The sequence below is a fragment of the Vulpes lagopus genome, chromosome 3 (assembly GCF_018345385.1).
Source record: "Vulpes lagopus strain Blue_001 chromosome 3, ASM1834538v1, whole genome shotgun sequence".
In the NCBI taxonomy this organism is placed as follows: domain Eukaryota; kingdom Metazoa; phylum Chordata; class Mammalia; order Carnivora; family Canidae; genus Vulpes; species Vulpes lagopus.
In genome coordinates this window covers 115,121,143-115,144,128 of record NC_054826.1, presented here as the reverse complement: position 1 = coordinate 115,144,128, position 22,986 = coordinate 115,121,143, and the positions used below count along the sequence as shown (strand labels likewise).

At 49.2% G+C, this 22,986-nt stretch overlaps 1 protein-coding gene across 1 annotated transcript; it reads right to left on the bottom strand.

The window, feature by feature from the left end:
- Nucleotides 1-2,154: 2,154 nt before the first annotated feature.
- CLEC19A (C-type lectin domain containing 19A) lies at nucleotides 2,155-16,333 on the bottom strand. The gene is made up of 5 exons (XM_041749215.1): nucleotides 16,195-16,333; nucleotides 13,090-13,255; nucleotides 6,587-6,680; nucleotides 3,694-3,826; nucleotides 2,155-2,470 (listed from the first exon to the last, which is right to left on the bottom strand). Exons 2-5 carry the CDS (start codon nucleotides 13,251-13,253, stop codon nucleotides 2,391-2,393), a joined length of 471 nt encoding a protein of 156 aa, XP_041605149.1. The 5' UTR covers nucleotides 13,254-13,255; nucleotides 16,195-16,333; the 3' UTR covers nucleotides 2,155-2,390.
- Between the last annotated feature and the right edge of the window lie 6,653 nt (nucleotides 16,334-22,986).

The window sequence follows — 22,986 nt, the reverse complement described above, 5'->3', positions numbered from 1 at the left end:
CCACAGCATCTCAGCAGCAACAGTCTAGAAAAGATGGGAGATTCTGTGGGCTGTCAGAGACTGGCACACTGACACCCAGATATGATGACAGGCGACAAAAATACCTGAAGTAGATGAAGCGCACATGACCCTGAATCATCGAGAAAAGACTAATCTTGTTGAATATCATCTGTTTAGGGAAGCAGGGAAATGTATAACACTGTTTAGAAGATTCCTATTCAAAGTAGAAAAAATAGAGTTAGTTGTGATGCTTGCGGAATGAGTTTTAGTTTTCAGGAAAAGTCACCTATGGTAGCTCCTCATTACCCAGAGCTTCCTGATAAATCACAGTCAGAGCTGGAGGGGAATGCATCTCCATTTTTCCAAGGAGAAAACTGACACTCAGAGAGGTTAAGTCACTTAAATGGGGTCACATGGTAAGTGGAAATGGTGGGATTTGAATCTATGTCTTTTTTAAAAAGATATATTTTATTTATTATTTGAGAGAAGGGAGGAGGGGCTAAGAGAGAAGAGAGAGAGAGAGAGAGAGAGAATCCTAAGTAGGCTCCACGCTCAGCACAGAGCCCAACTTAGGGCTCGATCCTATGACCCTGAAATCATGACCTGAGCTGAAATCAAGAGTTGGATGCTTAACAGACTGAGCCACCCAGGTGCTTTGAACCTGGTGGTTCAAATCACCTGACCCAGGTGATTCCAGTTGTGGTAACATGGAGATGCCCCACTCAGATCCCCCTCCGGGGAAAGAGGGCAAAGAGCTCTTAGCTGGGGATCCCTGGGTGGCGCAGCAGTTTGGCGCCTGCCTTTGGCCCAGGGCGCGATCCTGGAGACCCGGGATCGAATCCCACGTCGGGCTCCCGGTGCATGGAGCCTGCTTCTCCCTCTGCCTGTGTCTCTGCCTCTCTCTCTCTCTCTCTGTGACTATCATAAATAAATAAAAATTAAAAAAAAAAAAAAAAGAGCTCTTAGCTGTCAGCTCCTTCAGGGTCAGCATCAGCCCCGGAGAAGTAACATCCTTTCTGGGGAAACCTGTGTCACTGACTGAATGGCCTGGCCATCTCAGCCCCATGTGGTCTGCTCCGATGTCAATATTTCTCCTGGATCTCCCTGCCAGGCTGGCTGATAATTCACCAGGTCACATCTCAGGTCCACTTGTTCCTCTGCTTTCCTCTCACAGGTATTGATTCCTAATAAATGACCTCTATGCCAAACTCTGTTTCAGCAACTGCTACCAGAAAACCCAGTCTAGAACCACTGATACTGGGAGTGGTCTGAAGAAGCAGGCAACAAGGCAGAGCTTAGGGGCAGGATGGCTTCCCTCTATGCTGGCAATTGGTAGTGGTGGGTAGAACCCAGACAGGCCCTGGCACAAGGTGGTTGTAACTCGATGGACTGAGCTGGGAGGATGTACTGGGGGGCAGGGAATGCTGTAGGAGAGGCCATGTATCAGGCAGTCGATGAACAGACAATACAGTACCCCTGAGCATAACTAGGTTGGATGGCTGTTGCTACAAGGCTTTGATGCTCTACAGAAGGATACTCATCAGCCAAGGACAAGTAACAGACCCTTGCTCTAGAAGTGAAAGCCAAGAAACCTCTTTGGTTGCAGACAAAGAAGCTGGCAGGAGGGCAGACCAAGCCCAGGATTCAGAGGGATCAAACTTCAAAGGCAGTTAAGCTCCCAAGCAAGGCTATGGTCAAGGGCCCTAGCTGGGACCCTGACCCATGGGATGAGGTCATCTGGGTGGTACCCCCAAAGATGTTTCCACTTTGGGGGCCATTGTGAATAATGCTACTATGACCCTTCACCTTCGAATGCCTGTCTTCAATACCATTGGGTATATATCCAGCATTGGAATTGCTGGGTCATATGGTAATTCTATGTTCAACTTGTTGAGGAACCACCATATTGTTTTCCAGGATGGCTTCACTGTTTTATTCTCCCACTGGCAATGTATAGATTCGTTAATATTTTTGTTTTTCTTTGGGGAACCACCCACCTCTTTAGGTCCACGTGGTTCAGATGGTATTGACTCCCATCCCTTCCTGCCCAGAGATGTGCATCTAGGCAGGGCCTAGCCAACCAACATACACCAAAGTGGAATGTGCTGAGCCAGGCCAATGAAATTCAAGTCTGAATCTAGAACAACCTTGGACTTCTGTTTACTTGGGGCAACAAATCTGCCGCCCCTTTTTATTTATCAAGCCAGTTTATCTTGTGTATCCTGTCACTTATGACCAAGTAACCACTCTGTATCATTAAAGCTTGCTTGCTTCAAATCTCTGCCCGGGAGCTCTATCTCATCTGTGTTTCACATTATTGTTTGATCTATGTTACGTACAGCTACAAGATGGTGTTGGAGCTGGGCTCACTGTGAGGGGCCAAGACTGGATCAGTGAATGGTCAGAGAGGCGATCTTGCAGACAAAGGGGAACTTGTGGTTGCAGGTGTTATCATTCCAGGACCTCAGAGCTGTGATGGAAAGAAGCAGAGAATCTGGGTGAGGGTCCACCTACCACAGTAAAAGTCACCTCACCACCCCACTGGAGTAAAAGCCCTCTCCAGTGGCCTCACATCTGCACTGGTACCCCTTTCTTGCTGATGCTTGATGAGGCTGCTGTCCAGCCTTTCTCTCTCATAAGGCTAGTCCTGACTTGCCACTGTGGATAGGGCAGGACAAACTTCATCCTGATACTAGGCCCAGCTCTGGCTCCCAGGCTCCAGCCTGGTCTCCAGGGTAGCAAGTCCCTGTTCCATACCTGCCTCTCCTGACCAGGAAAAGAAAAAGAGCACCCAGGGAGTAGCAGTTGAGTGCTTGAATCTGGACTTCAGTAAATCTTTGTTTGAAACCGCTTCACTACTTGCTGTGTGACCATGAGCAAATCACTGAACTTCTCTGAGCTTCCATTTCTTCATCTGCCAAATGAGAATATTGATAGTTTTTACTTCTCAGGGTTGGTGTGAGGAGTGATGATACCGTTAATCCTGATGGCGGCGATTGCTAATACTGCATGCAAGCCATAGTGGCCACCTTATGTGCATTAGCTTCTTTCTTCTTCACAGCAACCCTGCAAGTTAAGTAGCATTAGCTCATTTTGCAGATGAAGACATCCAGGTACCAAGAGGTGAAGGCGTTCACTTTGGGCCCCCGAGATTAATAAGGGGTGGAGCCGGGGTTCCAGGCCGGCCCAGCTGTATCTCCTATAACCCCCAGATCTGCCCTGTGGGTAGGAACGCTTACTAAACCCATTTTACAGAAGGGCACACGGGATGTCCGAGAGCACACGTAATTCCCTGCAAGGACACAGAGCTGGAGAGCAGCAGGGCTGGGGCTCGAACCCTGGTGTGTATTCTTTTCACCACTTACACTTGCATGCTTCTGCAGCCAGGTTTCAGTTCCAATCCTCGGGAGCCTGGGCTAGGGTTGCACGTGGGTGCCCTGGCCAGCTGACACAGAAGCACCATCCTGTCCTTTGCTCCTTGTACAAGTGCTCCCCACCCTGGCCCCACCCCTACCACTAATACCTTTTCATTCCAATCGCAGATTGCAGCCTGCATGTCAACCACGCACTGCCACGTACTGTTTAAACTGCATCCACCGTGGAGAAGGCCCCTGGCGCCCCTAGCCACCTAATTGGCTGCCCACGGCACCTCCCCAGCACCCCTGCAGGAGCCCTGCTCCCTGGGGCACCCACCGCTGCTGGGCCGGTACCATATCTGCACGCAATCCTCCTCTTCGGGGTCCGCGTGGACGCCGTCATCTGGCTGGCTCCCGTCCCAGTAGCTGTAGTCATAGGAGGAGCCATCCGTCCACTCAAACTGGCCTTCCTGGGCAGTCCCATCCCGAGTGGAGGAAGTAAGCCCATGAGAGAAAGATCTGGCATGAGAGCCAGCCCCAGCTGGGGAATGACACCCAACACCTCCCTATGGAGCAGGACAGAGGTCCTCGGTGGCTGTGAGATAGTGTCGTGCTACCCCTGCCAGCTGCCGCTCAGTGAAGCCTCATCAGGGGCCACGCCAGGTGCTTTCACCTCGCTGTCCTCAAGGTGGGCACCCTTATCCCCATTTCACAGGTGAGGAAACCGAGATCGGAGTGGTCTAGCCAGCCAAAGTCGTACAGCTTCATAAAGCATTAGTGCTGAGATTCGAACCCAAGACCTTACCTACTACACTTTTTTTTTTTTTTTTAATTTACCAGCAGACAGGGGTCACCCTTCATTTCTTTCCCTTTGTCCACAGAGGGTGTATTTTTCTTGCCCGACGTGGGACCGCTCTGTCCAATTACAAGAGAACGCCTGTCGGGAATTTGATTGGTGTTAAAATAAATGTGCAAATTAACTGTGGAGAGGACTACATCTTTGCAATGTTCTGGAACACAAGCCGTTTCTGCATTTATTCAAGTTCTTAGAAAAGTCTCCCCCGGAGCACTGATGATTGCGGAGGGGGCGATCACGGGCATGGCATGCGCCTCCCAGAGAGGTCAGAGCTTGTCCCTGCAGCTCTACCCACCTCTTCACCGCAATCTGGACAAGGGACCTTACCTCTCCGTGTCGGTTTCTGCACCGTTACCACTGGGGCTGATGTCTGCCCCCAGAAAGGTCCTGGGGGACTGATGGGGTAAAGCCCATGGAGGACTTAGCTGGTACCCAGTTCCTGGTGCCCCAGCCCCGAAAAGAAAATTTAAAAAAACAAGCCCCTTTACTGTACTATCATTCTTAAATGTTGTAATACAAGTTCCTTAAGCCCCAGTTGAGTGTCTTCATCATCCCATTTCATTTCATATATATATTTTTAAAGGTTTATTTATTTACTTAAGCACTCTCTATGGCCAATGTGGGGCTTGAACTCATGACCTCAAGATCAAGAGTTGCACGCTCTTCTGACAGAGCCAGCCAGGCACCCTTATAATCCCACTTTATTTTAACATTTATTTATTTGAGAGACACACAGAGAGAGAGAGAGAGAGAGAGAGAGAGAGAGAGCACGCATGTGAGCATACACACACAACTGGGGAGAGGGGCAGAGGGAGAAAGAGAATCTTCAAGTAGACCCCTCGATGAGCAGGAAGCCCAACCTGGGTCTCGATCTCACGACCCTGAGATCAGGACCTGATTCGAAACCAAGAGTCAGATGCTTAACCGACTGAGCCGCCCAACCCCCCCCCAACCCACATAGTCCTATTTTAAAGTTACTATTACAAATAGAAATGTGGTTTGTTTTTTTTTAAATTACAACTTCTATATAGGTTCTTGCCAGATGAACTCTATGGATTTAAAAGATAGATCTCTATTGAGTTTGGCCACTATGGTTACTTTTGCTCCTTTGACAGCAGCTCCCACCAGCCTAATGAGCTGTGATAGTGTGCCAAGCACCAGGCTAAGCTCTTTACTTTTTTACACCAAGGCATTATTATCATTGTCCCAGTTTTGTATCTGAGGAAACTGAAGCCCAGAGAGGTAAAAAAAAAAAAAAAAAAAATTGCCCCAAGTCATCTACCCACCAGTAAGTGACAGGACAGGAGCTGGAACTGGAGACCTGTGCCCCACAGTACTCTGGGGTGAGGCTGGCAGCACAGGTGCAGAAGAGAGACAGTATTCAGCTCACCCAGGGCAAGTATGGGGACACAATGTCCCCGTGAAGTCTGCAAGGATATCGCCAGCTATAAGGTCTGGCGCTGGCTATCCTTTTTGGCCCAATGCCTCACCATTAACCCATCGACCCCTGCCCCACTCTGCATCCCAGACTCGCTTGTCTTTAAGGTCCTTGAATGGGTCACGAGCGCTCACACTTCAGGCCTTTGGCCCATGCTATTCCCTTTACCTACTTCTTCCTCTGGCTGACTCCTATATATCCATTAGACACCAGCTTAAACGTCTCTCAACTAGGGGGCCGGGGTAGCCATGGAAGGACACTGCTGAGAGCTCCTTTAGGAGGACGGGCTACAGGGAACATAGCTGACTGACGGCCTGAACTCGCCTGCCCCCTTGGGTCCATTCCTGCCTTCACAGAGAGACCTGGCTTCCTCCAGGCTGTGCCCAGGCCCTGTCTCAGCAAATACTCGAGGGTGCGATGGCTGCCCCATTCCTGCCGGGTGCAGCACTCCTCTAATGGCATTCTTGCCCAAGAGACAACTCAGGCAACTCCCCACTGGCCTAACCAAATCTTTCTCAGATCATATGCTGTGATCAGAGGCTCTTCCTCTCCAGCCTTCCCCTTCCTTCCCCTGCTCCCCTCACAGGTCTCAGACCCACATTTCTGCCTGGACACCTTCCCTGCCTCCTTTTTTCTTTTTTTTATCCTCCCAGATCTTTCCCCACAGAAATCTCTTGCACATGTAATTACACATTTGTGTATGACTTTTTGGGAACTCAAACCCAAATGGAGGCTTCTCTGACCATACTGTGTTCCCATCATATGCTCTTTTGCACCACTATATTCTAACTGGGACGTCTTGGTGTCTGATTTCTCTCTGTGTGTGGGGCACGTAGCAGTCACCTGGCATTTAGATGCCATGCGAAAGATTGGCTAAATCGAAGTGGCGTCTTGGCTGGAGCTTCCAAGAAGGCCTGATGGCCATTGCTTTCTTACCTGTCTATGATCATGAAGCCCTGTCCAGATGTCAGCTGGGATCCCAGGCACACAGCTGTTCACCAGGTCATATACAAAGACATTCTCTTCCCAGCTGCAAATGTGAGCAACGCCATTGCATGTTACTCCTTGCCTCTTTTCATAGGACAGAGTTGAAAATTGAAAGCAATCCTTGTTAACCTTCCTGGACCAACGTCAATTGACGGTATGATGCAATTCTTTAATTACATCACCCAGATGTGACTGTCTTTTCTTCTTCTTCCTTTTTTTTTTTTTTTTAAGATTTTATTTATTTACTCATGAGAGACACAGAGAGAGAGAGAGGCAGAGACACAGGCAGAGGGAGAAGCAGGCTCCATGCAGGGAGCCCGACATGGGACTCGATCCAGGGGCTCCAGGATCACGCCCTGGGCTGAAGGTGGCGCTAAACCGCTGAGCCACCTAGGCTGCGTGACTGTCTTTCATAGGCACCCCTGGATTGGATTCATCCTGGTTCAAAGCAGATCTCAGCACTGCGATTCATCTTAAAAATTTAAATCTGCCTCCAAAACACAAGTGAACAAGCTGGAGTATATTGACAATATCGTGAAGAGACAAAGAGGTTTATACTACATTATGCACATGAAATAATTTAAGACAAATCTCCACTAGACATTTTTGTTTTCTCTCAAAAGCCCTCCTTATGCAGCGAGTCTTTACTTACCATACTAATTTTTTTTTCTCACATTCCATCTCCAAAATCTTTTGCTTTTCTGGAAAATTCAGCCCTGGGCTTGAACTTAGCAGAGCCCACTCAGCAAAACCAAAGCTCTTCAGTTAACAGTCCACTCTCCTTACAAAGTGTCTTTTCAGGCTGCTATATCTAAATGCCATCGACTAGATGGCTTTCCAACAACAGAACTCTATTTCTCCAGAACAGTTCTGGGGGGTAAAAGTCCAAGGTCAGGGTGTCAGCATGATCAGGTGAGGGCTGTCTTCTGGGTCACAGACTTCTCACTTTATCCTCACATGGAGGAAGGGGTTAGGGGAGCGCTGTGGGGTCTCTTGCATGAGGGCACTAATCCCATTCATGAGGGCTTCAGCCTCATGGCATAAGCACCTCCCAAAGGCCCCACCTCCTAATATGATCACACTGGGTGTTAGGATTTCAACATACGAACTTGGGGGGGGGACACAAATATTCAAACCATAGCAGAAGGTATTGGGGTCTTTTGGGGGATTCTCACCTCCTATTGCAAAGAGCTTATAAAATAATTCACCTAACAAAAGAAATCAGTGGAGGACACTGAAGGCAGTCTGCTGCCAAAAATAACAAAGAAATAGAGATGGATGGATGGAGAGATAGACATAGAGATTTTCATTTGATCATTAAAATGTTTTCTGCGCACTGTGCTTGTTTTGCACCCATGAACTCAGTGAATCCTCGCATCAAACTGGCACTCGGGCACAGAAATTATACTACTGGTTGCTTACTCCACAGCCATGTCTAATCCCTTTGCCTGTTGCCTGCAGAAGTTAGGCAAGCTAGATTTCACTTTCCAGCCTCCTTTAGAGCTAATGCTGGCCATAAAACCCAGTTTGGCCGATTGGATGTGAGGGGAAGTTTGTAATGGACACTTTGGACATACTCTCCTTCCTGATAAACAGACACAGGCATCTGGAAAGGGCCCAGCTCCCACCACTGCCCTTCCTTCTTGGGTTGTAGTCATGTGGGCACATGGTACATGGGGTTGCTGCAGGAAGACCGTGGAGGGTGATGACGGCTTACCCAGTGCTCTGACATCAGTGAGCCTGAGAAATGCCATTGGCTAAGGTCAGGAGGGTGGACAAAGCAAGTGAAAGCACATGGCTGAACAAAAGCCACACTGCACTCACAGGGTTCCCAGACCCAAAGGCACAGATCCCACTGGACAGGGGATTCCCAGTTTTGGCTTCCACCTGGCATTTAAAGGTAAAGTTTGGTGTGATGAGGAAGTTATTATAAGGTAGTAATTATCAGCCTCGGACCTAACACCTAGCGAACAACTCACTTCAAAACAGGACTATGTGGACGGACCCTCTATGTTGCCACAAAGTATATCTGCTCTCATTGGCTTCATTGGAATGGCCACCCTCCAAAGGCTGCCATCTTGTCGAAAATGCCCACCATTGGATGGCCTTTGTCTTGAGCCATTGGTAGCAAATCAAAGCACCCACTTTTATTCTCCTTAATTTTGTGTTTGTGGAAGAAATTACTACTCCATTCCAGAAGCACTTAGACCCCTGGCCCTCAGCATCTTTCCTGACATGATTCTCCAGGCAGTCACATTCAGGGAGTTGCTTAGCAAATACTGTTATAAACTAAATCTTAGGGTCCCTCTCAAATTCATATGTTGAAACCTAACCCCCGATGTGATGGTATTAGGAGGTGGGGACTTTGAGAGGTGATTGGATCGTGAGGGTGGAGCCCTCAGGAGTGAGATGAGGGGCCTGAAGAAAGAGGTGCCAGAGAGCGCTGTCACCCCTTCCATCTTGTGAGGATGCAGCATGAAGATGGCCCATTTGTGAACCTCAGAGCGAGCTCTCACCAAGAACCCAGCTGTGCTGGCACCCTGATTTTAAACTTCCAGCCCCTGGAACTGGGAGAAATAAATTTCTGTTGTTTATCAGCCCCCCTGTCTGTAGTATTGTTGTAACAGCAGCCTGAATTGGAGGAAAGGGAGGGAAAAGAGGGTGAGTGAGGCAGGGCTTGCGTGCCCTCGCAAAGATGAGCTGACATGGGACCGCTAAGTAAGAACTGACGCCCTGAGATGTCTAGGATTCTAACAAATGAAATCATTAACAGCTCCTACTATTGAGCACTCAGTCGAGCTAACCGTGGGAGAGCTTCACATGCTTGGTCTCCTTGGTTAGATGGTGTGAGGAGGACGAGGCTGAGGTAGGACTAGTCTAGGACTCTCTGACTCTAGTGCCCTTAGTGCATATAACATCTCCTCCCATGGGCTTCTCCAACTGGAACATCTGATGTTCCCATTCCTTAAGCTTCCTAAATTCTTCAAGGTCCTGGATCCAGGACCAGCTCTTCCAGGAAGTCTGCTGTGAGCACCCATAACTGCTCCTGGACCACCTGGAGCACACGTTTCTGACCTCCCAGGGGCAGGCTGGTTGGTTTAGTTCTCTATTTCTCATGGTCTGGTCTCTCCAAATGGGCCACAAGGACCACACAGACCAATAGCAAGTCTTACATCTATTTGACATTTCCTCTCATGCCATCAGCAGGCTCCATTCAATATCAATGTTCCAAGAGTGTGTGTTCTGACATGTGAATGATCCAATTTCTGGGGACAAAGTGTTTTTCAGCCCAATGGGTCTTTGACCTTGGTCCTACCCAGCTGGGCAAGTGTTGGAATCCCCAAATGCCTCCCTCATTCACCGTGTGGCTACACTGACGGCCGAACATACATTTTGAGGAGTCATCTGGTGGAGTGGCTGTCCAGTCACTTTTAGTGATTTTTGCCCTCTTTGTTCAACAACACTTGCTTGGGAAACTATTTCAATATTTTATTGCATTTCCCCCATATCTAGTCAAAATAACTGGAACAGAGAGAAGCCCAAGTTGCTACCGTAAGTATCCAGGAGCACGGATTAGATGAACTTAATTCAATCGAACAAAGATGGAAATTATTAGGTAAGCAGAAAGTATGAGGGTCTGAAGCTTCAATCAGATGCTCCACGGACATAAGCTGATTGTGTGTTTAATTATGAAAGAAAAAAAAATTAAAAACCATGGAGAAAACACCAGAAATACAGAATTGGGTTGTGTCTCAGAGACAAGATATAATTAGGGATTTTACAATGGTGTCTGGCTTTCTGCAAACTGAATTCCATGTATAATAGCTGAATAAATTGTTCAGGTTTAACTTTCCTACGTGTTTGCAAGAAAGTTTTATATGGCCAAATGGAAAACAACCTGTAAAGGAGAAGGAAGGGAGAGAATGTTAGTATGAGAAAGGCAAGGAGGGGCACTGGCAGTTGAGAAGACAGGAAGAAGGTAAGTTGAGGCAGAAAAGAGCAGGAATTGGGTCAGGGGTTGCCAGAAGCATCCAGGTTTGCCTGGAACCCTTTTTGGTGCCTGGCTAACCAAGGTTAAGGTTATAAGCACCATGAGCAGGGTGAGCTGCCCTTCCTGTGGACTGGCTAGAGGGAAACCTTCATTTGGATTTTTGGTTTGTTTGTTTTTTTAAGAAAGAGAGTGTTCTGGGGTGGAGGGGCGGAGGAAGAGGGAGACACAGAATCTCAAGCAGGCTCTATGCTGACATGGGACTTGAACCCATGACCCTGAGATCAAGACCTGAGCTGAAATCAAGTGTTGGACACTTAACCGACTGAGCCACCCAGGTGCCCCTGAAATCATTTTAGAATTTACTTTTTATCACATGTATTTCATTTTCCTCCATAGTCTCGTAATTTTTTTTAAAAAGATTTTATTCATTTTTAATTTATGATAGTCACAGAGAGAGAGAGAGAGAGAGAGAGAGAGAGAGGGAGAGGCAGAGACACAGGCAGAGGGAGAAGCAGGCTCCATGCACCGGGAGCCCGATGTGGGATTCGATCCTGGGTCTCCAGGATCGCGCCCTGGGCCAAAGGCAGGCGCCAAACCGCTGCGCCACCCAGGGATCCCCAGATTTTATTTATTTATATGAGAGAAAGAGGTAGAGCATGGGGGGAGGAGTGGGAGAAGCAGACACTCCATTGAGTAGGGAGCCCAATGCGGGGCTGGATCCCAGGACCCCGGGATCCTGACCTGAGCTGAAGGCAGGTAACTGACTGAGTCCCTGAGGCACCCCCCGGCTCGAAATTTTCGAGAGCTTCTTTGACTCATCCTGGTAAGTGCCAGTCCTGTGCTCTGTTCTATATCACAGAGGATTTGCCCTGAAGACCACTTTTCCCAGGTTTTCTTGTCAGCTGCCCGGCAAGTAGTTGGAGGCATGGATAAGGATGGGAGGGAGGGAGAAACCAGGTTATGTGTCTCCCTCTCTGCCTTGGGAGTCGCTGGCAGGGGCTGCCTCACCTGGGTGGCTCCAGCTCCCCTAAGACTAGTTTGCCCTGGGGCAACTGGGGAGCTCAATCAGTTAAGCATGTGTGCCTTCAGCTCAGGTCATGATCTTGGGGTCTTGGGATTGAGTCCCATCTTGGTCTCCCAGCTCAGCAGGGAGCCTGCTTCTCCCTCTCCCCCCTGCTCCTGCTCTCTCTCTCTCTCTCTCTCTCTGTCTCTCTCAAATAAATAAATACAATCTAAAAAAAAAAAAAAGAAGAAGAAAAAAGACTAGTCTGCCCTCCCCTTAGAGGTGGGATTGGCTTCCCTCCTTCCTGCCGTTGTGAATCTCTGGTCTGCCTCACTGTTGCCTCTTTCAGTTCTTAGATTCCATCACTTATGCGTGTTAAATTCTCTGTTTTTCATATTTGTAGTGGTTCCTCTTCTCCTGAAGATCTGACTGCCTCCCTATATTCTTGAGCACCCCTGAGATTACAGGGGGAGCTCTCCATATCTGTTGGATGAAACCATGGAGGATTTGCTTAAAAATTAAGATACCTGACCCCTTCTCTGTTTTTAACAAAATTCGGTGACTCTAAAGCATAAAGCACCAACTGTCTTTCTGAGATTCTTGAGAAACAGAAGCAGGGTTGTGAAGCTGTGGTTGGGGTACCATTGGAACGTAGCACTCTTGGCTTCAAGGAACCCACAGGTCGGCAAGGACGTCTGATGTGAAAACAGGGTGATGAAAGAAAGTGCTCTGGGAGAGGCGGGCAATGAGTGCAATTAGGATGCCAGAGTTGGGGTGACTTCAGTGAAGAGATGAGCCTTGAAGGCTGAGGAGGTATTTACTGGGGAATGGCAATTCCCAGCAGAGGGAACAGAATATGCAAAAGTATGGAAGAGTAAAAGGGCTGGACCAGACTGGAGAACTTTGAGATGGTCAGTGTGACTGGGACTTATAAGGGAGACACAGAGGAATGTGGAAGGAGGCCTCGGTGGGTGGGCTACGGAATTTGGCTGTTTGGGTTCAAATCCCAGCTCTACCACTTTATAGGTAGGTAACTTTGAGCAAGTCACCGTCTTGGAGGATCACATTCCGTGTCTGTACAATGAAGATCCCTACCTAATATGGTTTGAGAGACAGCTTCAACATGATGATGTCTATAAACACCCAACAAATAAATGTCAGTTGTCATTCCTCATATCATATTCTTTGCATGTATTTATGTGAGTTTTTCACAGGGTCAAGCCCCCCTGTGCCGTAGTGCGGGCCACAGCACAAAATCAGCGCTTATGAAGACGGATCCTGCAGCATGCCATTTGCTACCCAAGCTAAATGCTTTGCCTTCTACTGTTCCAATGAGAATTCAGGCTAGATCAAATTAGCTAGAATTACCAAAGAGAAACACCAGTGAGAAATGCATTTCTCACTCCCCTTTCCAAAGGGGGTGCTCAGTCGGGCTGTGGGGGACAGACGTCCACTCACCTGTGGATGGAGGCCAGTTTGGCGGACTTCCTGCCGATGGAGAACTCAGAACAGTAGAAGTCAGCCTCAGCCCAAGTCTTATTGAGAGGGAAAAATCTGTAGCAGTGGCCTTTGAACTCCATCCAGAACAGGGGGCAGAGGGAAGCCCGGGGCAGCTCCGGCATGGCTGTGGGCAGAAAGAACACAGACTGGCGGGAGGGTTGGCAGTGTGCAAACAAGGTTTGCAAACAGCTTCTGACACCTTTTCAAGAATGAAAATAAAACATGGCCCATTATGATAAGTCAAATTCCATGCCTGAGGTCCAAAGAACACAAGCATACCCAAAATTTACCAAATGACAAAAGTAATATGTGCTCATGATAGAACACCTGGAAAATGTTACTGCTCTAGTGTATTTTTCTTCATGTGCTGCTTGAATGCAGTGATTTGTAAAAATTCAATTATTATATTGTACTCTACATACCTGTCAGTATTCTGAATCCCAAAAGTGAGAATATATTTCCCCCATGTCATTATATAAATTTTTTTGTAAACATTGTTTTTAAATAGCTCTTGAATACTCCACTGAATGCCCCCCCCTAGAGTTTATTTAATCATCCCCCTAATTTGTGGATAATCAGACTGGTTCCCCTCTTTAAAAACAATTACACCGAATGCTGAGATGAACAGCCCTTGTGCATCAAGCTTTTTCAGCATTTCTGGTGATTTTCTGAGGAGGGATTTTTAAGGCTTTGATACAATTTGCTAAATTGCCTCCTGAAAGCAATTTATACTCCCCAGTAATGCCTGAGAGTGCCCACCTCACAGGGCCCTTGCCAGCGCTCCATGTTATCACTTTCATGGCAATCTTTGCAAATTTTATAAGCAAAAAATACTATCTTGTTTCAATTTGCAATTCCGGGCTCTCTGTTGAGGGTGGAGATTTTTCCAGGTGTTTATTGACAAACGACAGCTCATCAAACTATTTCTATCTGGAGCTCATCAAACCACTGGGGTTCAAGATGTGTTCCTAATTCTGAAAAACGCACACAAGGGAAAACCCATGATTGGGGCAATAAAGTTTTCCCAAGTGTTGGCCTCCCTTGAAGCCCTCTTAGGAGATACTCTTTTTGGAAACCACAACTCAAGATGACTCGTTAGGGGTTGGAGGGCATGCCTAAAACCTTCCTTGAACAACGTGAGGTGGCTCACCCGTGGCAGTGGGCAATGGTGAAATCTGTTGGACTGGGATCTGGGGGCCTGAGTCCCAGCCACCAGCTCTGCCTGACGTGTCTTGTGACAATGGCACATTTCCTCCCTTCTCAGCTGTCAAACTGGCTGGTCTTTGGGGTCCCTTTTGCAGTCACCTAAGGATGTGGGGTCTTCGCCTTTCAAGCCACTGTAACAGCTGGCTGAGCTCCTGAATAATTAAGTAGTGGACAACAATTATGGAGCATTTATGATGTGCCAAACACATACAGGGAAACTGAGGCTTACTTAGGTTAAGTGACTTGCCCAAGGTCATCCTGCAGATAGGGATTTGAACTCAGCCTCCTGACACCAAAGTCTTGATCTGAAAGTCCGCAGGATGCTTCACCATGGGCAATTAACAGGGCTGAGACTGGTTGACAGTCTTTTAGCATCTACTTCATGAGGTGGCCAGATAAATTCGCAGAATGCATGGCATATATGGATTGCCCTGTGATAGTATGATTATTAATGATAAGCTCAGGTTTCACAACCAGGGTTAACGGGGCTCCCTGAATCCCCTGAAATTAAATGCAAAATCAAAAGTGCGTGTGTGCGTGTGTGCTCATGCTTCTACCTCTGTGCATTTATTTGGGGGAAAGAAAGAGTCAGTTGTTTTAATCAAGGGGGCTATGCTAAGTGCTTCCCATCACCACCAGAGCCACTGGCCTTTCTCATTTGACCAGAACCGGCCCGTCCCCCATCCCAGGCAGCTGTGTCAGTCCTGTCTACGTCCCCTTACAGTGCTGGGTGTTGCTGAGTTCTTTGTGGGGACTTTGTGGCACTAACCTTTTATCTAGTAGAGAGATAGCAATAATCAAATGAAAGGGCCTGGAAGGGGAAAGGAAGAGGCAAAGGCCCGAGCTCCCCTCTCCCTGAGGCCCAAGGGCTTCTCCTGGGCCCTAAAATCTGGTGGATATTTTTAATCAAGTCTCCCCAGGGGAAAACAAGCTCCCTCCTCCACACTGCTAGTTCCTTTGACTTTTTCCACCCAACAAATGGTGGTTATGGATGCCTGGAGTGAAGCACACCAGAAAATGGGGCTGTGACAGGTCACTACTCAATTACTCCCTTTCCACCCGGGCAGGCAAAGGCCTTTAATTAGCAGTCTGGGAGGCAAACAGGCATGAGTTTGCCCTGGGACGATAAGGAACTCCACCCTGCCTGGTATCCCTGCACCCCCTTTGCCTCTGGGATTTGTGAAACGGAGAACAGAAGGATCCCAGAGATCTCTCATCAGCCTGAACCCCAAAGTAGCCTGCACTAATCCGGGTCTCCCTCCTGAAGGGATCTCTCTAGGTTTATGGCTTTTACAGATAAGGATGGCAATGTGATAAACATGACCAACACTGCCCAGCTTTCTTCTGACTCAGACGTTGTGTCAAGCTCTCTGTACCCATTGATTCATGTAGTGCCCACACATCCTACAAGGTAGGTACCACAATCACTCCCACTTTACAGAGGAAGAAACCAAATGACAGAGAGATTGAATAACTTGCCCAAGATCACACAGCTCCTTTTTTTTTTTTTTTTTTTTTTGATCACACAGCTCCTAAGGGGCAGAGGTGGTTTTTAAAGCCAGGCTGTGTGGCTCCAGATCTAATTTAGGGATTCCTGCTCCATTTTTTCTTCTTTTTAAAAATATTTTATTTATTTATTTATTTGAAAGAGAGAAAGAGCATGAGCAGGAGGAGGGGAGAGGGGTAGAGGGATGATAGCCTGAGCAGAAGGCAGAAGGCAGATGCCTAACCGACTGAGTCACCCAGGTACCCGGGTTTCCTGCTGCATTTAAGCCCATTTCCTTTTGTCTCAATCTTGATGGTCTGGTCCTTCATTCATTCTCTTTTTCATTCAACAATTCCTGTTTGAGCACCTACCTGGGCTCAGGCAGCTAGTTGGCTACATGCTGGAGATATGGTGGCTTCTGAACTCTTGGGTCTTACAGTCTAATGGAGATTGACATTAAGAAAAATTAGCACAGGGCTGTCTGGGTAGCTTGTTGGTTAAGTGTCTGCCTTTGGCTCAGGTCATGATCTTGGGGTCCTGGGATCGAGCTCCATGTCATGTTGGGCTCCCTGCTCAGCAGGGAGTCTGCTTCTTCCTTTCCTTCTGCCTGCTGCTCTCCCTGCTTGTCCTCTCTCTGTCCCTCTCTCTGTCAAATAAATAAATAAAATCTTAAAAAAAAAAACAAAAAGAAAAAGAAGTACAGATATAAAATGTCATTAATATGTCATTTGTGGATGTGTGTCCTGCGAGCAAAAACTTGAGGGAGCAGCCCCCTAATTATTGTGGAAGCTGGTCGTTTGTTTGCCCCCTTTTCCTCCCTAGTTGAACTGGGGGCCGCCACAACCCTCTCTTCAAGGAGCCTGTGGGTGATTACGACGGGGCACAGAGTCCCCTTTCCAGATGGGGGAATTTCAGGGAGTTGTCACAGGAGCACCTAAAAGGGGCATAGACGGATTTGGAGATCTGGGAGTCCTCCTGGAGGGGATGATGTGTCATCTGAGACCTGAAAGACAGGAATCAGAGAAAATGTTTCAGGTGCTCAGACACAGGAGGTGCAAAGGTCCGGAGGTATGAGAGAATGGAACCTTTGGAGAACATCTGCAAATGGCTCAGCCTTGCTGGGAATCTGAGAAGGGTGGGAAGGCAAGAGATGAGGCCAGAGGTGACAGAGGGAGGGTGGAGGGATAGAGAGGGGAAGGGATGCACAAAGGAGCTTGTTGCTCTGGAAACCAGGAGGCCAAACTGCAAGGTCTTTTACTTCAATTAGCAGCACTAAAGGCCACCAAGGTCTCTCAGCTGGGGTGGGAGTCAAAGTCTTTAGGAGCTCTGAGCTTATGAAGAAAAAAGCACACACCAGTGGAGTTCAGGGCTCATTCCCCCCTCCCCCCTCTCTCTTTTTAAAAGAATAAATTGTCACCTTCCCACTCAATCTGGCTGCTGGCTCCCCTGGCCCCAATCCAGCCGCCTACAAATGCACTACCCTGCCGCCTCCTGCCCAGATCAGCCTTGAGAGCTGGCCAGGAGAGGAGGTGAGGAAGGCTCTGGGGTCCACATCCCAGCCCCCACCCCACTCCCACGACAGGGGCCCAGATCCCAGGAGACAGGAGGAAGTGCTTAACCTTCCTGGAAGGTGGCTGCCCTCACCGCCTTTGCTTCCTGCTGCCTCCCTGACTACACATCCCACTATCAGGCCATCCTCCTCACCCATGAGGCCTGGCTCTGGTTGCCAGAACCGGGGGTCCTGGGCCTCTCATGCCTAAGCTTTGCTCTCCCTTCTCTGGGTCACCCTTGTGGCCACATGATACAGAGGAAAAAAGCACTGGGTGACTTCTTGTATTGTCCAAAGAGTGGCCATTCATTCGGTGGTGAGTATGTAATTGCTGAGACCAGCCTAGGAGGGCACCAGTATCCCCATTTCACAGCTGAGGAAACTGAGTCTCAGAGAGGTTAAGTCACTTACTCCCACAGCTGGCAAGTGGTGCTATCAGGGTGAGCTCAGAAATCATTAAACAAAGGGCGCCTGGGTGGCTCAGTCAGTTAAGAGTCTGCCTTTGGCTCAGGTCAGGATCCCAGGGTTCTGGGATCGAGGCTCTGCATCCAGCTCCCTGCTCAGCAGGAAGTCTGCTCCTCCTCCTCCTCTCTCCTCCCGTCTCCCCCTCCTCTCGCTCTCTCTCTAATAAATAAATAAATCTTAAAAAAAAAAGAGAAAGAAATCCCTAAACACTAAGCACTTCCAGAAAACATATTTTTTCTGCCCTTGGTTTTCTCATTTGCAAGACAGATATATTAAACACCAAATTTAACAGTGTCATGGACTGAATACTTGTGTCTCTCCCTCTTCAAAGTCATATGTTGAAGCTCTAATCCCATGTCTTTGGAAGTGGGGTGTTTGGGAGGTGAGTCGAGTTAGATGGGGTCATGGGGGGCACCCATGATAGGATAGGTGCTCCTATAAGAAGAGAAAGAGGGCCCCTGGGTGGCTCAGTTGGTTGAGCGTCTGCCTTCGGCTCAGGTCATGATCCCAGAGTCCCAGAGTCGAGTCCCAGGTTCAAGTCCCAGGGTTGTCCCAGGTTCAAGTCCCAGGGTCGAGTGCCTGAGTTCAAGTCTGGCTCCCTGCTCCATGGGGAGCCAGCTTCTCCCTCTGCCCCTCCCCCTGCTCTCTCTCTCTCAAATAAATAAATACAATTTTTTTAAAAAAGAAGAGAAAGGAGAGGGACCAGAGTACCCCCCGCCCCCCCATGCACCCCCGCCCTGCCACCACCACCTCTCTCTCTGCCAGGTGAGGACACAGCACGGTGGCCATCCGAGGGCTGAGTACTCACCAGGAGCCAAGTTGCTCAGGATCTTCATTTTGGACCTCCCAGGCTCCAGAACTGTGAGAGATAAATTCCTACTGTTCAGGCCTCCCAGTCTATGGTATTTTCACTATACATTATAGCAGCCTGAGCCGACTAAGACCAAAAAAGTTAATCAAGCAAATAATTCAATGTCTCCTGGGTTCCTATTCGGCTTTGAGGTCTGTGCCCTCACAGTCTCACCGTCTGGGGAGAGGAACCAGGGCCAAGGCCACAAGTTATCCTACCCTAAGGCGCATTCCAGTGATATGCAGACTCCTTGTGCCCATAGAGGAGGCCTGGGGAGTGGGTCAGTGTCCACGGGGCATCCTGGGATCTGGATCTATGATCCAGGCCCCAGAGTGTATTCTAGAAAGTGGGGACATCAGGTTGCTCAGACCTCTATGCTCCAGCTTGGACTCTCAAGTCCAGCGGCCCCGTTGGACACTCAGCTCTCCGTGCCTCTGTTTTCTCATCTCTATAATGGACACGATGATGATGCCTACTTCACAGGGCAGCCACGGCCCGGCTCGTAGTGGGCATTCCAGAAAGCACTGAATATTACTAGAGCAGAGACAGCCTGGGACCTGCCTGCAGCAAGGAGCGCAATGCCAGCTTCCTGGAGGGAAGGACAGGCCTGATGCCTCGCCTACTCCCGAAGCCCTGCAGAAGCAGCCCCCCCACCTCCACCCCCACCCTGGCTTCAAACGCGCCTTGCCGAGCCAGGCACGGAAACTTGACGGTAATGGTTGAAGAGCCCTAATAGCAAATATTTATGCCGCTTCTACGACATGCCAGGCTCTCTTCTAAAGCGCTCTACACTCATTAATCCACTTGAACAATGTGATGGAAGCCAGGTTTGGAGGAAAGGGTTTGGGAAAAGGCCGTAGTCTGGCTAAACCCTCCCAAGTCTCTCAGAAGCATCTAAAGGGATTTCTTTCCAAAGCAAATCCAGAAGTATGGCTGAGTCGCACTAGGTGCATGTATTTGCATGTTCATGGAAAGTCGGGAGCCATGGGATGAGCGATGAAATGACTGATGCTCTGTCCTGCTTTGCACAGAAAGGCTGAGATCCGGGGAGGAAGACGACTAGGCCCATTCTCGGTAAGGAGGGCTCCTGGCTGTGCACTCACCTTTGTGGTTGGCAAAGGCCCACCATGACCCTAGGGAAGCCCTCCCTGGTCCACATCAACGTGCACACTCTTGCTCACTCTCTCTCTCTCTCTCTCTCTCTCTCTCTCACACACACACACACACACACACATGCTTACACTCACACACTCCCTTCTGGGTTGAAGTCACTTTCATCTAGAAGATCTGTTGCTCCGGCTCCAACTAGGCTTTCTGCTGGGCTGGGAACCTGGAGAGCAAGAGAACCACCACTTGGACGGAGGATGACCTTGGCAGGGTCACTGGCCTCCGCAGGCCTCAGTTTCTACAACTGTAACATGGGAGGGGTGGGCTGACCGGAATTCCAAGCTGTGTCTCCTGACCATTTCTATCACATCACCAACAGCTGCCGCAGCAGAAGAGCTGGCAGTAATAACTCATGTGCTAAGCACTTCCTCTGCAGGATCTCACTGAAGATCCCCAAAACATTTAGTAGGTGCCATTATGATCCCCAGTTTCCAGGGGAGGAAACCTGATGCTCAGAAAGAGGTGTCACAGGAACAGGCCAGTGAGAGAGACTTCCCACCTGTTCCACTTGCAGACTCAGCCTCTGGCCCTTCCCACACACCCCAGACGGAAAGGCAAGGCTGTGGGATATACGAGGCAGACCTCAAGGATATTTTGTCCACCTTCTCCCCTGCTCGCCCATTGCATGGATGAGGAGACTGAGGCCCAACAGCAAGGATGCAGAGTCACTGTGAGGGACTGAATTTCTGTGTCTCCTCCTACCTACTTCATATGCTGGAGTGTTAACCCCCCATGTGATGGTGTTTGGAAGGGGGGTCTTTGGGGGGTAATTAGGGTTAGATGAGGTCATGGGGAGGCCGCCATGATGGGATTAGTGTCCTTATAGGAAGAGGAAGAGAGGCCAGAGTGTGCACATGCCCTTTCTCTCTCTGCCATGTGAGGACACAAGGAAGGTGGCCATCAGCAAACGAGCAAGAGAGCCCTCACCAGGGCACAGAATCAAGCAGCACCTCAACTTCCCAGCCTCTGAACTGTGAGAAATGACTTCCTGTTGTCAAAGCTACCCAGTCTATTGGACTTAGTGATGGCAGCCCGAGCGAAGACAGACACTCAGAGAGTTTATGACAGAAGCTGAGCCCCTAATGCTTGCCCAAATGAACAAAGACCGCCACTCACCTGCCACCATCAGGGAAGGATGCCCAGGTACATCTGAATTTCAGACAACACATCATTTTAAGCTTATGTCCCAGGCAATATTTGAGACATGCTTATACTAAAAGATGATTGCTTATCTGAAATTCAGATGTACCCGGGCATCAGGTATTTTATCTGGCACCTCTATCACCCCACTGTTTAAATTCACCCTAGCGCAGTAACAGCCCAGGAATGGGGTCTTATGGGAATCTTATGAGTATTTCATTATTAGATGCGCTTTAATGGGGATCCGAATAGTATCCCTGTCATAGACTTATTGTGGAGGTTAAATAAATCAAATCCATATACAAGGAGATCCCTGGGTGGCTCAGCAGTTTAGCACCACCTTCAGCCCAGGGTGTGATCCTGGGGTCCCGAGATCGAGTCCCACATCGGGCTCCCTGCATGGAGCCTGCTTCTCCCTCTGCCTGTGTCTCTGCCTCTCTCTCTCTCTCTCTGTCTGTCTGTGTGTCTCTCATGAATAAACAAATAAAATCTTTAAAAACAAAAACCAAAAAACAAATCCATATACAAAAAGTGCTTAAAACAATGCCTGGTACCTAGTGAGGGCTATGTAAATCCCAATTGGTTATAGGTATTCTTATTATTTTAGATATTTTAAACAATGTTTGGGAAGAACCCACAGGGTGGAGGTGACAGTCAAGATCCTCAGTCCAGAGCAGACTGAAGGATTCACGAATCTTCCCACCCAGACGGGTCCCTCAGAGTGAGCACCCGGGTCTCCACATGGCAAAGAGGAAGAAAGTGAACTCATTTGAAGCCCTGAGTCTTTCAAGTGGGACCGTGGGGGGCGGGGGGGCGGGGCACATGCCAGAGGCTGGCAAGTCCTATTTGCAGGGGACACAGAAAACCCACAGAAGTGGGCCACGGAGCAGTGACCTCCAGGGAGGCCATGAGAGGGACAGCTGTGTCCCCTTGCATGCCCAGCCTGTGGTGGCACAGCAGCAGGTCTGAAAGGTCCCTGGGAACAGCTATCACAGCCAGGGTGGGGGTGGGGGGTACCCAGATCCAAATCCCTACCCGAAATACCCTTTTCAGACCTTCCTGTGGTGCCAAGCTCCAAGCCTGAAGCACTTCCCCACTTTATCTTCCTCCCTGTGCAGAGTAGCCCCAAAGGGTGCCACTCTGACCTCCATTTTCCCAAAGAAGCTGAGCTCAGAGAGATTAAGACATTTGGGTGAAGTCACACAGTTTTTAAGATGCAAAACTAGGATTTAAAATCAGGACTCTCGGGGTGCCTGGGTGGCTCAATTGGTTAAGCGTCTGCCTTCACCTCGGTCATGATCCCGGGGTCCTGGGATCGAGCTCCATGTGGGGCTCCATACTCCGCAGGGAATCTGTTTCTCCCTCTCCCTCTGCCCTTCCCCCTGTTGTGCACTCTCTTTCTCTCAAATAAATACATAAAATATTTTTTAAAAAATAAATTAAATCAGGACTCCACGTCTGAGCCTGGGACAAAGCCCCCCAAGTGGGGGACGGGGAGCCGGGGGTGCTCCCACCACTCCCCTCTGCCCAGCAGGCCTGCAGAGCCAGCCAGGCCTCACCGACAGAATCAGGTGTCCGTGAGGTGCCCTCTCCACCTGCTCAGGCCTGGCCCCGTGCTCACCTGGGCTGATACTGATGTCCGTCTGTGGAAAGGCCTGTGCACACAGGAGGGCCAGGGAGGCCGCGGCCCACGACCCCCACCTTTGCATCCTGAGCCCCGAGGAAGCCACCTTCAGGCCTGAGTGGAGGAGACAGCCCTGTCACAGGAGCTCTCTTGGGAGCAGGCGAGAATTGCTGAGCTCAGGCCACTGGGATAGACCCCAGTCTCCTCCTCCTCCCCTCCCATCTCTCCTCCCTCCTCTCTGCACCGCTGGAGACGCTCAGGCTCAGAGGGACAGCCTGAGAGCTGCCCTGCTCGGCGAAGAGAAACTACCGCCCTGCCTCGGGGCCGCTGCGTGGCTTTGGGCGTGGGTTCGCTTCTCTGAGACTCAG